The 18,619-nt window shown below is 47.8% G+C and overlaps 1 protein-coding gene across 1 annotated transcript in view; it reads left to right on the top strand.

Moving 5' to 3' along the window:
* Positions 1–18,619, top strand: part of DMXL1 (Dmx like 1) — a 1,414,533-nt gene that overhangs the window by 1,358,260 nt on the left and 37,654 nt on the right. The window contains exon 41 of the mRNA XM_069226844.1: positions 9,621–9,673. Coding sequence (XP_069082945.1) covers positions 9,621–9,673 — 53 coding nt within the window. The remainder of the gene's footprint in view (positions 1–9,620; positions 9,674–18,619) is intronic.

Consider the following 18,619-nt stretch of genomic DNA (forward strand, 5'->3'; position numbering starts at 1 on the left):
GAGGTGGTCGGTAAAACGTCAGTTGTTTATTTTCCCTAGGACCTATCCAAGTATGGTAGGAGGGAGATAGGTCTGTAGTTGGAAAGCATGACTGGGTCAGTGGGTGGTTTCTTGAACAGGGGCATGATGATGGCATGTTTCCAGGTGTCTGGGAATGTGGCTGACTCAGTGGAGGCGTTGAGGATGGGTGTTAGTGTTTTGCTTGTTCGGTAGGGTCCTTTTCTCAAGGTGTCTTGGGGCCAATTGGCACCAATATGACATTGGTTGGAGTGGCTTTGAGTTACATTTGGGCTTTTTTAATTCAGAAACATGTCCACACCTTTACTTATCACATTGAGGTGCCCAAAAACACACGGGTGGCGAAATTTTGATAAGCCAATGCAAGTCACTAAATTCTCGGTTCCCGATGGGTGGAATTTATCTAGTTTCTTTGGGTAGCATGTTTTCCAGACAAACCTCTAATCCAGTTTCTTTACAAATAGAAACATCTTTCAAATGCAAAGATATACTGCTTGTATAGTTTATAGTAACTAATATTACTTTGAGATTCTGTGAGTGTAAGGAAATGGCTCCTTGGCATGGTTACCCCCTGACTTTTTGCCTTTGCTGATGCCAAGTTATGATTTGAAAGTGTGCTGAGGCCTGCTAACCAGGCCCCAGCACCAGTGTTCTTTCCCTAACCTGTACCTTTGTTTCCACAATTGGCACACCCTGGCATCCAGGTAAGTCCCTTGTAACTGGTACCTCTGGTACCAAGGGCCCTGATGCCAGGGAAGGTCTCTAAGGGCTGCAGCATGTCTTATGCCACCCTGGGGACCCCTCACTCAGCACAGACACACTGCTTGCCAGCTTGTGTGTGCTAGTGGGGATAAAAAGACTAAGTCGACATGGCACTCCCCTCAGGGTGCCATGCCAACCTCACACTGCCTATAGGTATAGATAAGTCACCCCTCTAGCAGGCCTTACAGCCCTAAGGCAGGGTGCACTATACCATAGGTGAGGGCATAAATGCATGAGCACTATGCCCCTACAGTGTCTAAGCAAAACCTTAGACATTGTAAGTGCAGGGTAGCCATAAGAGTATATGGTCTGGGAGTCTGTCATGCACGAACTCCATGGTTGGTATCAAACTTCTCAGCACAATAAATGCACACTGATGCCAGTGTACATTTTATCGTAACATACACCCCAGAGGGCACCTTAGAGGTGCCCCCTGAAACCTTAACCGACTACCAGTGTTGGCTGACTAGTTTTAGCAGCCTGCCACACACCAGACATGTTGCTGGCCACATGGGGAGAGTGCCTTTGTCACTCTGTGGCTAGTAACAAAGCCTGTGCTGGGTGGAAGTGCCTCTCACCTCCCCCTGCAGGAACTGTAACACCTGGCGGTGAGCCTCAAAGGCTCACCCCCTTTGTTACAGCACCCCAGGGCACTCCAGCTAGTGGAGTTGCCCGCCCCCTCTGGCCACGGCCCCATTTTTGGCGGCAAGGCCAGAGGAGATAATGAGAAAAACAAGGAGGAGTCACTGGCCAGTCAGGACAGCCCCTAAGGTGTCCTGAGCTGAGGTGATTTTGACTTTTAGAAATCCTCCATCTTGCAGATGGAGGATTCCCCCAAAAGGGATAGGGATGTGCCCCCCTCCCCTCAGGGAGGAGGCACAAAGAGGGTGTAGCCACTGGCTACTAACCCCCCAGACCTAAACACACCCCTAAATCGAGTATTTAGGGGCTCCCAGAACGCAGCAAGATAGATTCCTGCAACCTAAGAAGAAGAGGACTGCTGAGCTGAAAACCTGCAGAGAAGACGGAGACACCAACTGCTTTGGTCCCAGCTCTACCGGCCTGTCTCCCCACTTCTAAAGACACTGCTCCACTGCTGGAGCCTGGTTCCACAGGGTCCAGCAACCTCTGAAGCCTCAGAGGACTACCCTGCATCTAGAAGGACCAAGAACTCCTGAGGACAGCAGCTCTGTTCCCCAAAGACTGCAACTTTGCAACAAAGAAGCAACTTTGAAACAACACACGTTTCCCGCCGGAAGCGTGGGACTTTGCACTCTGCACCCGACGCCCCCGGCTCGACTTGTGGAGAACAAACACCACAGGGAGGACTCCCCAGCGACTACGAGACCGTGAGTAGCCAGAGTTGACCCCCCTGAGCCCCCACAGCGACGCCTGCAGAGTGAATCCCGAGGCTCCCCCTGACCGCGACTGCCTGCTTCAAAGACCCGTTGCCTGGTAAAGACACTGCACCCGCAGCCCCCAGGACCTGAAGGATCCGACCTCCAGTGCAGGAGCGACCACCAGGTGGCCCTCTCCCTCGCCCAGGTGGTGGCTACCCCAAGGAGCCCCCCCCCCTTGCCGGCCTGCATCGCTGAAGAGACCCCTTGGTCTCCCATTGAATCCTATTGCGAACCCGATGCCTGTTTGCACACTGCACACGGCCGCCCCGTGCTGCTGAGGGTGTACTTTTTGTGTTGACTTGTGCCCCCCCCGGTGCCCTACAAAAACCCCCTGGTCTGCCCTCCGAAGATGCGGGTACTTACCTGCTGGCAGACTGGAACCGGGGCACCCCCTTCTCCATTGAAGCCTATGCGTTTTGGGCACCACTTTGACCTCTGCACCTGACTGGCCCTGAGCTGCTGGTGTGGTAACTTTGGGGTTGCTCTGAAGCCCGAACGGTGGGCTACCTTGGACCCAACTTTGAACCCTGTAGGTGGTTTACTTACCTGCAAAACTAACAAACACTTACCTCCCCCAGGAACTGTTGAAAATTGCACGGTCTAGTTTTAAAATAGCTATTTGCCATTAGTGTGTAAACTGTATATGCTATTTTGCTAATTCAAAGTTCCTAAAGTTCCTAAGTGAAATACCTTTCATTTAAAGTATTGTTTGTAAATCTTGAACCTGTGGTTCTTAAAATAAACTAAGAAAATATATGTTCGATAGCATATGTTGCTGCAGATACACATGTTTAGCACAGTCCGCTGCCTGGTGTTGGGCTCGGAGTATTACAAGTTGTTTTTCTTCGAAGAAGTCTTTTTTGGTCACGGGACCGAAGGACTCCTCCCTCTTCGGCTCCATTGCGCATGGGCGTCGACTCCATCCTAGATTGTTTTTTTCCGCTGTCGGGTTCGGACGTATTCCTTTTCGCTCCGTGTTTCGGTTCGGAAAGTTAGTCAGAATCTCGGAAGAAAGTGTCGGTATTGTTCCATTCGGTATCGGGATAGTTAGGTACATCGACACCGATCATCGGAAGACTTTGGGGTAGCTTCGATCCCCCATCGGGGCCTGGTCGGCCCGACCGCGTGCGACATCGAAGCCGATGGAACGGACCCCGTTCCGTTTCTGCCCAAAATGTCACAGTAAGTATCCTTATACAGATCAGCACTTGGTCTGTAACTTGTGCTTGTCCCCCGAGCACAAGGAGGATACCTGTGAGGCCTGTCGAGCCTTCCGGTCCAGAAAAACACTCCGGGACCGAAGAGCCAGGCGTCTACAAATGGCGTCCACGCCGACAAAACAACGTTTCGACGACGAAGAGGAAACATTCTCGGTTCCGGAATCAGAATCCGGAGACTCCGACGTCGAACAACAACAACAAACAGTGAGTAAGACGTCGAAAATAAAAAGCATCGAGAAGACAAAAGCCCAGGGGACGCCACTGCCAACAGGCCATGGCTCGACCCATAAAACCGGCGAGCCGTCGAAGGCGCCGAAAAAGGGCACACCCATAGCGAAGACACCCGACTCCGGTCGAGGGACCGCCATGGAGCAACCTCGGAGCCGAGATAGCGGCTCCGAGAGGCAAAAACAAGATGCCGGCACCGAAAAACATCGGCACCGAGACACACTGCCGAAAGCCACAAAAATTCTGTCGGTGCCGAAGCCGAAAAAAGATTATCTCTCGGCGCCGAAAAGTTCCACACCTCCATCCTACACAGAGGAACAAGGAATAAGTGGCCAGATGCACAGATTTGGACAAGAGCTCCAAAGTGTAGAATCAGACTACACACAAAAGAGACTGTACATCCAGCAAGACACAGGGAAGATATCAACCCTTCCCCCAATAATGAGAAAAAGAAGGATCGGATTTCTCAAGGATGACGCACAACCACAAGCCAAAGTGGTTAAAAAAGTCACGCCTCCGCCCTCTCCACCACAACAGGCATCGCCGGCACAAACACCGCCACATATGCACTCACCAGCGCAAACTACCATAAGTCAAGATAATCAGGATCAAGACGCTTGGGACCTATATGACACCCCAGTGCCGGACAATGATCCCGATTCATACCCCACAAAGCCGTCACCGCCAGAGGACAGTACCTCATACACGCAACTGGTGGCTAGGGCAGCAGAATTCCACAATGTCCAACTGCATTCCGATCCTATAGAGGATGATTTTTTATTTAACACCCTCTCGGCTACACATAGTCAATATCAATGTCTCCCAATGCTACCAGGGATGTTACGGCACGCAAAACAAATTTTTGAAGAGCCCGTAAAATCAAGAGCCATCACCCCAAGGGTGGATAAGAAATACAAACCACCACCCCCAGACCCAGTGTTTATTACTTCGCAGTTACCACCTGACTCCGTAGTAGTAGGGGCAGCTCGCAAAAGAGCAAATTCCCATACATCTGGCGACGCCCCACCTCCGGACAAAGAAAGCCGAAAATTTGATGCGCCAGGAAAAAGAGTAGCATCACAGGCAGCCAACCAGTGGCGCATCGCAAATTCTCAAGCGCTGCTGGCCCGATATGACCGCGCACACTGGGATGAGATGCAACTTCTCATAGACCATCTTCCCCAGGAATACCAAAAAAGGGCGCAGCAAATAGTTGAAGAGGGACAAACGATCTCAAACAATCAAATCCGCTCTTCAATGGACGCAGCCGATACTGCAGCGAGAACAGTCAACACTGCTGTCACCATAAGGAGACACGCTTGGCTCCGCACTTCAGGCTTCAAACCTGAAATACAGCAGGCTGTCCTTAATATGCCCTTCAACGAGAAACAACTTTTTGGCCCTGAAGTGGACACAGCCATTGAAAAACTTAAAAAGGACACAGACACGGCCAAAACCATGGGCGCACTCTACTCCCCGCAGAGCAGAGGCTCTTTTAGAAAAACTCCATTTAGAGGGGGGTTTCGTGGCCAACCCACAGACACCACCAGCCAACAAACAAGAACCACACCATATCAGGGTTCATTCCAAAGGGGAGGTTTCAGGGGATATAGAGGGGGTCAATTCCCAAGGAGTAGGGGAAGATTCCAGACTCCAAAAACACCTCCACCTAAACAGTGACTTTCAAGTCACACAACCCCTTCACTCAACACCAGTGGGGGGAAGACTAAGCCAATTCTACCAATCTTGGCAGCAGATTACAACAGACAATTGGGTATTAGCAATAATCCAACATGGCTATTGCATAGAATTCCACAAATTCCCACCAAACATCCCTCCAAAAACACGCAAAATGTCACCACAACATTTAGAACTTTTAGGACTAGAAGTTCAAGCACTACTGCAAAAGGATGCAATAGAGTTAGTACCAGTACAACAAAAAAACACAGGAGTTTACTCCCTGTACTTTCTAATTAAAAAAAAAGACAAAACATTAAGACAAATATTAGATCTCAGGACACTAAATACCTACATCATATCGGACCACTTTGACATGGTCACACTACAAGACATCATTCCACTGCTCAAACAGCAAGATTACATGACCACATTAGACCTAAAAGATGCGTACTTTCATATACCGATACACCCTTCTCACAGAAAGTACCTAAGGTTCGTATTCAAAGGAATACATTACCAATTCAAGGTGTTGCCATTCGGAATAACAACTGCACCAAGAGTATTCACAAAATGTCTAGCAGTAGTAGCAGCACATATCAGGAGACAACAGATACATGTGTTTCCTTACCTAGACGATTGGCTAATCAAGACCAACACAGTAAAAAAGTGCACAAACGACACCACATATGTCATACAAACCCTTCACAAACTGGGTTTCTCCATCAACTATACAAAGTCACACCTCGAACCGTGTCAGACACAACAATATCTAGGGGCAACCATCAACACATCAAAAGGAATTGCCACTCCAAGTCCACAAAGAGTGCAAGCATTCCACAAGGTGCTATGTTTCCAAACCAAAAGATACAAGCAAAATTTGTGCTAAAACTTCTAGGCATGATGTCATCATGCATAGCCATTGTCCCAAACGCAAGACTACACATGCGACCCTTACAACAGTGCCTAGCATCACAATGGTCACAGGCACAGGGTCAACTTCAAGATCTGGTGTTGGTAGACCGCCAAACATACCTCTCGCTTCTATGGTGGAACAGCAACAATTTAAACAAAGGGCGGACATTTCAGGACCCAGTGCCTCAATACGTTATAACAACAGATGCTTCCATGACAGGGTGGGGAGCACACCTCAATCACCACAGCATTCAAGGACAATGGGATGTACACCAAACAAAATTTCATATAAATTACCTAGAACTGTTAGCAGTATTTCTAGCGTTAAAAGCCTTTCAACCCATAATAACACACAAATACATTCTTGTCAAAACAGACAACATGACAACAATGTATTATTTAAACAAACAAGGAGGAACACACTCAACACAATTGTGTCTCCTAACAAAAAAAATATGGCAGTGGGCGATTCACAACCACATTCGCCTAATAGCACAATTTATTCCAGGGATCCAAAACCAACTAGCAGACAACCTTTCGCGAGACCACCAACAAGTCCACGAATGGGAAATTCACCCCCAAGTTCTGAACAAGTACTTTCAAATTTGGGGAACACCCCAGATAGATTTGTTCGCAACAAAAGAAAACGCAAAATGCCAAAACTTCGCATCCAGGTACCCACACCGCGAATCACAAGGCAATGCTCTATGGATGAGTTGGTCAGGGATATTTGCATACGCTTTTCCCCCTCTCCCTCTCCTTCCATATCTAGTAAACAAATTGAGTCAAAACCAACTCAAACTCATACTGATAGCACCCACATGGGCAAGACAACCTTGGTATACAACTCTACTAGACCTTTCACTAGTACCGCATGTCAAACTACCCAACAGACCAGATCTGTTAACACAACACAAACAACAGATCAGGCATCCAAACCCAGCATCATTGAATCTAGCAATTTGGCTCCTGAAATCCTAGAATTCGGACACTTAGACCTCACACAAGAATGTATGGAGGTCATAAAACAAGCTAGAAAAGCTTCCACTAGACACTGCTGTGCATCTAAGTGGAAAAGATTTGTTTGCTACTGCCATACCAATCAAATCCAACCATTGCATGCCTCTACGAAGGACATAGTGGGATACTTACTACATTTGCAAAAAGCGAATCTCGCTTTTTCATCTATAAAAATACACCTCGCAGCAATATCTGCTTACCTACAAACTACTCATTCATCGTCTCTATTTAGAATACCAGTTATTAAAGCATTCATGGAAGGGCTAAAAAGAATTATACCACCAAGAACACCACCAGTTCCTTCATGGAACCTTAACATCGTCTTAACAAGACTTATGGGTCCACCTTTCGAACCCATGCATTCCTGTGAAATGCAATATCTAACGTGGAAAGTCGCATTTCTCATTGCAATCACATCCCTCAGAAGAGTAAGTGAAATACAGGCATTTACCATACAAGAACCATTTATTCAAATACACAAAAATAAAATAGTTCTAAGAACAAATCCAAAATTTCTACCAAAAGTAATCTCACCATTCCATTTAAATCAAACAGTAGAATTGCCAGTGTTCTTCCCACAACCAGATTCCGTGGCTGAAAGGGCACTACATACATTAGACATCAAAAGAGCACTAATGTACTACATTGACAGAACAAAGCTAATCAGGAAAACAAAACAACTGTTCATAGTTTTTCAAAAACCACACATAGGAAATCCAATCTCTAAACAAGGCATTGCTAGATGGATAGTCAGATGTATTCAAACATGCTATCTTAAAGCCAAGAGAGAATTGCCTATTACACCAAAGGCACACTCAACCAGAAAGAAAGGTGCTACAATGGCCTTTCTAGGAAACATTCCTATGAGCGAAATATGTAAGGCTGCAACCTGGTCTACGCCGCATACATTTACTAAACACTACTGTGTAGACGTACTAAATGCACAACAAGCTACAGTGGGCCAAGCTGTACTAAGAACATTATTCCAAACTACTTCAACTCCTACAGGCTAAACCACCGCTTTTAGGGGAGGTAACTGCTTTATAGTCTATGCTAAACATGTGTATCTGCAGCAACATATGCCATCGAACTGAAAATGTCACTTACCCAGTGTACATCTGTTCGTGGCATTAGTCGCTGCAGATTCACATGTGCCCTCCCGCCTCCCCGGGAAGCCTGTAGCCGTTTAGAAGTAGATCTTAAATCTTAAACATTTGTACATTTGTAAATAATTATTATAAACTTTTTATGTACATACGTATTCACTCCATTGCATGGGCACTATTTATAGCAAACAACTCCATCCTCACCCTCTGCGGGGAAAACAATCTAAGATGGAGTCGACGCCCATGCGCAATGGAGCCGAAGAGGGAGGAGTCCTTCGGTCCCGTGACCAAAAAAGACTTCTTCGAAGAAAAACAACTTGTAATACTCCGAGCCCAACACCAGGCAGCGGACTGTGCTAAACATGTGAATCTGCAGCGACTAATGCCACGAACAGATGTACACTGGGTAAGTGACATTTTCATTTTCTACATAAAAACCTATTGGCCTGGAATTGTCTCTGAGTGTGTGTTCCTCATTTATTGCCTGTGTGTGTACAACAAATGCTTAACACTACCCTCTGATAAGCCTACTGCTCGACCACACTACCACACAATAGAGCATTAGAATTATCTCTTTTTGCCACTATCTTACCTCTAAGGGGAACCCTTGGACTCTGTGCATGCTATTTCTTACTTTGAAATAGTACATACAGAGCCAACTTCCTACAGTGAGTCATAGGAAAGGGCATTTGAAGTCATTTTCTTTAGGGTTGTGTTCCTAAAGCTACTTATATGAACATTCTAACATGAAAGCCTTGCAGGAAAATTACTTTGCATTTGTGGGAAAAATATGGTTTCAACCTATTATAGAAAGCTCGTAATACGAATTTGTGATGGGTAAAGAACATATATTTGACATTGTTGGAAATTATACCAAAACAAATTGGGTATTTGGTACCATTCCTATCCTTATCTCATGCCAAATAAATAGTCAAATGTGATCTTACATTTTAAAAATGTTATTGACTGTGAAAGAATATGAAAAGATTTAACTCTCAGCACTCTAATAGTCAGTTTTCTTATTGTATCTAGTAAGATGAAAGGCAAATTATGAATGCTGTGAGCAGTTCATGATCATTCAGCCTCATCAGGCAGCTATACAGATTGTGGAAACACTTTAGGAAAGAAATGACCTAGATATGTTTGATTTATTTTTTATGTATGCTTAGTACTTAAAACTACCTTTACTTCATTGTGAAGAAATAATGTAATATAAGGGTAGTCAGACTAGTTACGTAGTTTGCCAATAATCTATTATGATATTTTCCCCTTAGGAACATCTGTTTGTGGGATACCCTGGTGGCACCAATTAATAGTCTAGTGCACTGTAAGTACTATTCTCTACTTCTAAACGTACGTTTCCAGCTTTAAAATGTGTCAGTAAAGCAGTACTCCTCCATTGCTAATGTTGTCATTAGTTTTGCCATTTGTGTTACTGACTTTATAATATTCTAGTTCTACATACAAATGCTCCTTCTAGACCGATAACATGTCCTATTTTCTTGTGGGAGTATTAGATTTTTTTTTTTTTTAGCATAAACACGTTTTGCTTGACTCATGCCCAGGCATTGATCCATGGCATCATGCAAGTCCCTGCCATGATCTGTAGACTAATTTGGTACTTCTACACTACTCATTGGGCAGTGGATGTATGTGCATGACAAAGGGGGCAGGGTAAATTCCTTATTTCTCTGTGTTTCTTTTGTGTGGTGCTTTCCTTACGTTTGTTTCATGAGCTCCATTTCATGCCACAGATCACCAGATTTAGATAGTGATTGTCCAGCTCTTAGCAATTGTCAGAGGCTGCCCCTCACTTTAAGAATCAATTGGCTTGTTGCCATATAGCTTTGTAGTTCTGCTGTTTCAGGACTTATGCAAATGGAATCATAAGGTAAGGTGATCACTCTATTCCCCAATTCCTTTGTCCTTTTCTAGACAGACCTCCTCAGTCAGTGAAAGGCTCAGAGGGAGTGATTGTACTAGTGAGAGCAAGGAGCAGATTAACTGCCACTTGTGCCCCATCACAGCAACTTTACGGTGCCACCCCTGGCATCTGATTGATGTCCTTTCCAAATTGTCCTTTAATACCACTTCCCAGATAGTTGAAATATTAGCACTGTGCATGGTGCCAGCTAGGGCAGCAAAACACTGAAGATGCTGTATCTATAAAGTCCCGTTTTCCCTCCTGGCAGACTGATAAATAGCATAAAATGAGCTGAGACAGTTCCCAGGCCCTTACTTCTCAGCCTCTAGAGGGACACGTATACTCTTACATAGAAGGTTGCTATAATATTCTGAAGTACTGATTGATCCTATAACCACTACTGCTACAATAATGTCTCAGCATTGATATTAGTGGAAATTAATGTATACACTAGGGTTTCTACAAAGTGGACAACAACTTGCTCACCTGCAACGACTCTGCTTAGACTCACCCTCCTAGGCTTTGTTTCCCAAAAACATGGCACAACCAAGTTATAAGTAATATTTCCACTGTACCAACCCCATCTGGGATTATTCTTAAGAACTAATTACAACATCAACATATACTGAAAGTACCATTTATTATTGCTAAATGTTATGTTTACACAATCTAATAAAAATTTCCTAATTTAAGACACAATATTACATCAACAGAAAACACACCATTGGGCGTGGCCAAGCCGCTGAAGATGGCGGATGCGAGCTAGAAGAGCTCCGCGCACCGCCCGGCTTATCCGGCCTCAAACGGGGGCTTGTGGGCCGACGGCGCCCATCTGGTGAGGGCACAACTCTGCTGTGGCGCTCCGGGTTGTGGCGATCCCGGGCACTGGTTCCTGGAGGCTGTGGGAGGCGGTAACAAGCTGGGCCCATGTGGGTCCGCGGCCTGCCAGATTCTAGTGACCGGCGGCCGCGGCCTAGTAGCGTCACGTGATCTGGGCGCCAAGGGGCCCGTCCATCGAGGCCTGCTTGCGGGGGGCACCTGGGGGGCTGGCACCCCGCAGAACAGAGGAGGAGACCGGGAGGCGAGTGGTGAGGGGACTCTGCCTCCCGGTCAGAGTACCACGACGTCGGAGAGAGGTTCCGGGCCTTCCGGCCACGTGGCTTGAGTCGAGCAGTCTGCCCCTGACAGGAGCATTTTTCCAGACCGCCTGAGGACTGGAGCTGGCAGCTGGAATCTTTGCAAAAAAGTGGATAGAGGTAGGCTGCAAGTGCATTACTGGTGGGGCTGCTCGTGCTGCTGCAAGCGTGACCGGCCTTTCGGCGGACTGGTGCAGCACCTGCCCTGTGAATGCCCAAGGCGAGTTGGTGACGGACTTTGTTGCTAGTTGCGGAGCTGGATGCGGAGAGACGATCCTTCCAGTCTCATGGTCCTGGGCAAACTGCGCCATTGTGGTGGCTTATTAGGAGAGTGTAGGAGCTGGCTTGGAGGACCTGCACTAATTCACGGCTATCACACTTACTCCATTGCTTTCCTGGCCTGGTCCCCCGGAGCTGGTTGAACACGCTGGTGAGTGCTGACTGCGTCGTTGGTGGTAAGTTGCACGGAGTGCGAAGTGGTGCTAATTTGGAGCGCAGATAGACCTTGGCTATGGCGGGAAAGGGACACCTTCGCTCTGGCACTGGAACCGGGATAGCGCAGGATGCTGCGGCACAGGACAGCCAAAAGCTGGACGCTGTGTTGGCTGCAGTGGAGCGCAATGGCGACTCGCTGGAACGAGCCCGCACTTCATTGGAAGCCAGGATTGACAAGGAGGCCAGTGACCTTATTCTGCTGCACGCTGACCATTGCAACCTGGCGGACAAGACAGGTATGATAGAGGTGAGAGTGGATGAACTAGCGCCGGTGACATCTCGCTTGGAGGCCAATATGGGGGATGCCCTGACACGGGTGACGGAGTTGGAGCGCCGTGTAGAGGGCACGGAGGGCCGCACCCGACGGAATAACATACGAGTGGTGGGCTTGCCGGAGGGTGCAGAGGGCCGGAATGCGGTGACTTACTCAGAGAACTGGCTTAGGGGGCTAGTGCCGGAGGGTGCTTTGACCCCCTTTTTCTCGGTGGAACGGGCTCATCGAATCCCCACGTGGCCCAGGCCTCCCGGAAGCAGCCCTCGCCCCTTCATAATATGTTTGATCCATTACGTGGATCGAGACATTATTCTCAAATCGGTGAGGTCCTCTCCGCCGCCTCGTGTGGACGATGCCCAAATAATGCTGTTCCCGGACTATACTCTAGCGGTGCAGCAAGACAGGGGCTCCTACATGCCCTTGAAGCGCAGGCTTAGAGAGCTGCGCCTGGAATACTCTCTATTATTCCCAGCCAAGCTCCGCATCATAGCTGATTACAAAACTCACTTCTTCACCACGCCAGAGGCTGCGTGCGACTGGCTGGAGTCAACAGGTCGCGTCTCGGGCCGTGAAGCGGAGAGGCACCTACCTGCGTCAAAGAGCAAGCGCAGCCGGGTGCGGCGCGGACGAAGGAGGGGCGTTGTGACTGCCGAGGCTACGGCACATGCCCCCTGACCTGGAGCAGTTAATAGAGGAGCGGCGCGAGGCGCTGCAATCGGCAGCGGGGATCAGCGCTTCCCCGAGGGTGTCAGAATCGGAAACTGAAATCTGGCAGACCCCCAGTGACTGTCCTGCCACGCAGGACCGGCTTTCGGAGTTGGGTTTCATGGATTGCCCGACTGTGACTCCTGCCGCTACGGACGACCTCTTCTAGGCCCTGCTGTGACATATCTGGATGGCCATGACATACTGTAGCCCCTTGCTTGATGTACATGGTGGGCCTTGCTCACGGAGATGGCATATAACTCTGTACATGCTGCTCGATGGTCTGAACGCCAGGAAAGAGTTGCTATATTGGCAAACTGTGCGGCCTCCACTGGCGCTGTGGTTGTCTCAGATCGTAGCTTAAAAGCCTGGCCCGCCGCTGGCCCTCCCTTCCCCACTACTGTTATCCACAATAGCCGGGCTGGCTGGTTTAGTGCTTGCCCGATTCCCTGTGTGATCTGGCCTACCCCACTCTCCTACTATTGTAGGATTAACATGTGTGATTGTGTTGTGGAATGTTCAAGTTGCTGGGTTTGGGGCGGGAACCGGTTGTTCATCTGCTCTGATGGTATTGGCTTTGTTTTGTTTATGTTGGAGGCACTGTGCAGGCGGTCGGTCTGGGCGTGGAGTAACTGACATGTTGCGCGCTGCGTTGTGCTTAGGGGCGGGACGTGTGGAATGCGCGCATGCTAAGCTAAGGCCGCCATGAGTTAATGCACTGCGCTTACTTGGAATGTGCGCGGTATACATACGCCTAGGCGCAGGTATTCCATATATTTGTATCTTAAACGGCACTCAGTCCACCTCGCCTTCTTGCAGGAGACCCATTTAGCGCTGGCAGAACTCCCTCGCTTGCAGTGGCGCTGGAGAGGGCTATTATATGCAACAGGCCACTTATGCTAGGGGAGCCCTGATTTGGATTAAGCCGGGTGTCCCCTTTGTTGCGGAGGATCAGATCATAGACCCGCAGGGGAGATTTGCCCTGGTGCGCGGGCGGCTTGCGGGCAGGGGCATAGTGCTGGGCTCTATATATGCCCCAAATATAGATCATACTTCCTTTCTGCACGCTCTGTCCCATCACTTATCGGGTTGGAGTGACTACCACTGGTTGCTGGGTGGAGACTTCAACAGTGTGCTAGATATAGATTTAGGTCGTCCCTTCCCCCCACATGTCTACATCACCGACTGTAGCGGCTGCGCACGGGCTGGTCAACTCGGCCCACCACTGGCATTTGATCGATATATGGCGGCAGCGTAATCCTGATGATAGAGTTTATTCCTATTATTCTGCCCTGCACTCCCTGCATGTACGTCTCAATAGAATACTCTGCATGCAGAACCTGGCCTCCGCGATTGTAGACGTGGACTATTTGGGGCGCACGCACTCGGACCATAACCCGCAGATTGTAGGCTTGTGTTGGGATGTCTCCCCTTCAGCTGTCCCTACCTGGAGGCTCAGTCCTGAGCTCCTGGAAGATGCTGCCTTTAACCACTTCGCTGCCAGGCCTTTTCCCCCTCCTGTACCAGGCCTTTTTTTGCCTATTTGGGGCAGTTCACGCTTAGGCCCGCATAACTTTTTGTCCACATAAGCTAACCAAGCCAAATTTGCGTCCTTTTTTTCCAACATCCTAGGGATTCTGGAGGTACCCAGACTTTGTGGGTTCCCCTGAAAGAGGCCAAGAAATTGGCCAAAATACAGGGAAAATTTTGTTTTTTTCAAAAAAATTGGAAAAAGTGGCTGCAGAAGAAGGCTTGTGGTTTTTCCCCTGAAAATGGCATCAACAAAGGGTTTGCGGTGCTAAACTCAGCAGCTTCCCAGCTTTCAGGAACAGGCAGACTTGAATCCGAAAACCCAATTTTTCAACACAATTTTGGCATTTTACTGGGGCATACCCCATTTGTGCAATTTTTTGTGCTTTCAGCCTCCTTCCAGTCAGTGACAGGAATGGTCATGAAACCAATGCTGGATCCCAGAAACCTAAACATTTCTGAAAAGTAGACAAAATTCTGAATTCAGCAAGGGGTCATTTGTGTAGATCCTACAAGGGTTTCCTACAGAAAATAACAGCTGAAAAAGAAAAATATTGAAATTGAGGTGAAAAAAACATCAATTTTTCTCTACTTTTTACTCTGTAACTTTTCCCTGCAATGTCAGATTATCGAAAGCAATATACCGTTACGTCTGCTGGACTCCTCTGGTTGCGGGGATATATAGGGTTTGTAGGTTCATCAAGAACCCGAGGAACCCAGAGCCAATAAATGAGCTGCACCCTGCAGTGCGTTTTCATTCTATACCGGGTATACAGTAATTCATTTGCTGAAATATAAGGAGTAAAAAATAGCTATCAAGAAAACCTTTGCATTTCCAAAAAGGGCACAAGATAAGGTGTTGAGGAGCAGTGGTTATTTGCACATCTCTGAATTCCGGGGTGACCATAGTAGCACGTGAATTACATGGAATTTCTCAAATAGATGTCTTTTTTACACACACCCCTATATTTGGAAGGAATAAATGTAGAGAAAGACAAGGGGCAATAACACTTGTTTTGCTATTCTATGTTCCCCCAAGTCTCCCGATAAAAATGATACCTCACTTGTTTGGGTAGGCCTAGCGCCCGCGACAGGATATGCCCCAAAACACAACGTGGACACATCACAGAAAACAGAGCTGTTTTTAGCAAAGTGACTACCTGTAGATTTTGGCCTCTAGCTCAGCCGCCACCTAGGGAAACCTACCAAACCTGTGCATTTCTGAAAACTAGAGACCTAGGGGAATCCAAGGAGGGGTGACTTGTGTGGCTCGGACCAGGTTCTGTTACCCAGAATCCTTTGCAAACCTCAAAATTTGGCTAAAAAAACACATGTTCCTCACATTTCTGTGGCAGAAAGTTCTGGAATCTGAGAGGAGCGACAAATTTCCTTCCACCCAGCATTCCCCCACGTCTCCCGATAAAAATGATACCTCACTTGTGTGGGTAGGCCTAGCGCCCGCGACAGGATATGCCCCAAAACACAACCTGGACACATCACAGAAAACAGAGCTGTTTTTAGCAAAGTGACTACCTGTAGATTTTGGCCTCTAGCTCAGCCGCCACCTAGGGAAACCTACCAAACCTGTGCATTTCTGAAAACTAGAGACCTAGGGGAATCCAAGGAGGGGTGACTTGTGTGGCTCGGACCAGGTTCGGTTACCCAGAATCCTTTGCAAACCTCAAAATTTGGCTAAAAAAACACATGTTCCTCACATTTATGTGGCAGAAAGTTCTGGAATCTGAGAGGAGCCACAAATTTCCTTCCACCTAGCGTTCCCCCACGTCTCCCGATAAAAATGATACCTCACTTGTGTGGGTAGGCCTAGCGCCCGCGACAGGATATGCCCCAAAACACAACGTGGACATATCACAGAAAACAGAGCTGTTTTTAGCAAAGTGACTACCTGTAGATTTTGGCCTCTAGCTCAGCCGCCACCTAGGGAAACCTACCAAACCTGTGCATTTCTGAAAACTAGAGACCTATGGGGATCCAAGGAGGGGTGACTTGCGGGGCTCGGACCAGGTTCTGTTACCCAGAATCCTTTGCAAACCTCAAAATTTGGCTAAAAAAACACGTTCCTCACATTTCTGTGGCAGAAAGTTCTGGAATCTGAGAGGAGCCACAAATTTCCTTCCACCCAGCGTTCCCCCACGTCTCCCGATAAAAATGATACCTCACTTGTGTGGGTAGGCCTAGCGCCCGCGACAGGATATGCCCCAAAACACAACGTGGACATATCACAGAAAACAGAGCTGTTTTTAGCAAAGTGACTACCTGTAGATTTTGGCCTCTAGCTCAGCCGCCACCTAGGGAAACCTACCAAACCTGTGCATTTCTGAAAACTAGAGACCTAGGGGAATCCAAGGAGGGGTGACTTGCGGGGCTCGGACCAGGTTCTGTTACCCAGAATCCTTTGCAAACCTCAAAATTTGGCTAAAAAAACACATGTCCCTCACATTTCTGTGGCAGAAAGTTCTGGAATCTGAGAGGAGCTACAAATTTCCTTCCACCCAGCGTTCCCCCAAGTCTCCCGATAAAAATGATACCTCACTTGCGTGGGTAGGCCTAGCGCCGGCGACAGGAAACACCCCAAAGCGCAACGTGGACACATCCTAAATTTTGGAAAAAAACAGAGGTGTTTTTTGCGAAGTGCCTACCTGTAGATTTTGGCCTCTAGCTCAGCCGGCACCTAGGGAAACCTACCAAACCTGTGCATTTCTGAAAACTAGAGACCTAGGGGAATCCAAGGAGGGGTGACTTGCGGGGCTCGGACCAGGTTCTGTTACCCAGAATCCTTTGCAAACCTCAAAATGTGGCTAAAAAAACACATGTCCCTCACATTTCTGTGGCAGAAAGTTCTGGAATCTGAGAGGAGCTACAAATTTCCTTCCACCCAGCGTTCCCCCAAGTCTCCCGATAAAAATGATACCTCACTTGCGTGGGTAGGCCTAGCGCCGGCGACAGGAAACACCCCAAAGCGCAACGTGGACACATCCTAAATTTTGTAAAAAAACAGAGGTGTTTTTTGCGAAGTGCCTACCTGTAGATTTTGGCCTCTAGCTCAGCCGGCACCTAGGGAAACCTACCAAACCTGTGCATTTCTGAAAACTAGAGACCTAGGGGAATCCAAGGAGGGGTGACTTGCGGGGCTCGGACCAGGTTCTGTTACCCAGAATCCTTTGCAAACCTCAAAATTTGGCTAAAAATACACGTTACTCACATTTCTGTGGCAGAAAGTTCTGGAATCTGAGAGGAGCTACAAATTTCCTTCCACCCAGCGTTCCCCCAAGTCTCCCGATAAAAATGATACCTCACTTGCGTGGGTAGGCCTAGCGCCGGCGACAGGAAACACCCCAAAGCGCAACGTGGACACATCCTAAATTTTGGAAAAAAACAGAGGTGTTTTTTGCGAAGTGCCTACCTGTAGATTTTGGCCTCTAGCTCAGCCGGCACCTAGGGAAACCTACCAAACCTGTGCATTTCTGAAAACTAGAGACCTAGGGGAATCCAAGGAGGGGTGACTTGCGGGGCTCGGACCAGGTTCTGTTACCCAGAATCCTTTGCAAACCTCAAAATTTGGCTAAAAATACACGTTACTCACATTTCTGTGGCAGAAAGTTCTGGAATCTGAGAAGAGCCACAAATTTCCTTCTACCCAGCGTTCCCCCAAGTCTCCCGATAAAAATGATACATCACTTGTGTGGGTAGGACTAGCGCCCACGAAAGGAAAGGGCCCAAAACACAACGTGGACACATCACATTTTTTTATAAAAAGCAGTGCCTACCTGTGGATTTTGGCCTGTAGCTCAGCCGACACCTGAGGAAACCTAGCAAACCAGTGCATTTTTGAAAACTAGAAACCCAGGGGAATCCAAGATGGGGTGACTTGCGGGGCTCTGACCAGGTTATGTTACCCAGAATCCTTTGCAAACATCAAAATTTGGCCCAAAAAACACTTTTTCCTCTCATTTCGGTGACAGAAAGTTCTGGAATCTGAGAGGAGCCACAAATTTCCTTCCACCCAGCGTTCCCCTAAGTCTCTCGATAAAAATGGTACATCACTTCTGTGGGTAGGCCTAGCGCCCACAAAAGGAAATGGCCCAAAACACAACGTGGACACAACATATTTTTTCACAGAAAACAGAGGTGTTTTTTGCAAGGTGCCTACCTGTGGTGTTTGGCCTGTAGCTCAGCCGGCCCAAGGGG

Source organism: Pleurodeles waltl, chromosome 1_1 (assembly GCF_031143425.1).
Source record: "Pleurodeles waltl isolate 20211129_DDA chromosome 1_1, aPleWal1.hap1.20221129, whole genome shotgun sequence".
Lineage (NCBI taxonomy): Eukaryota > Metazoa > Chordata > Amphibia > Caudata > Salamandridae > Pleurodeles > Pleurodeles waltl.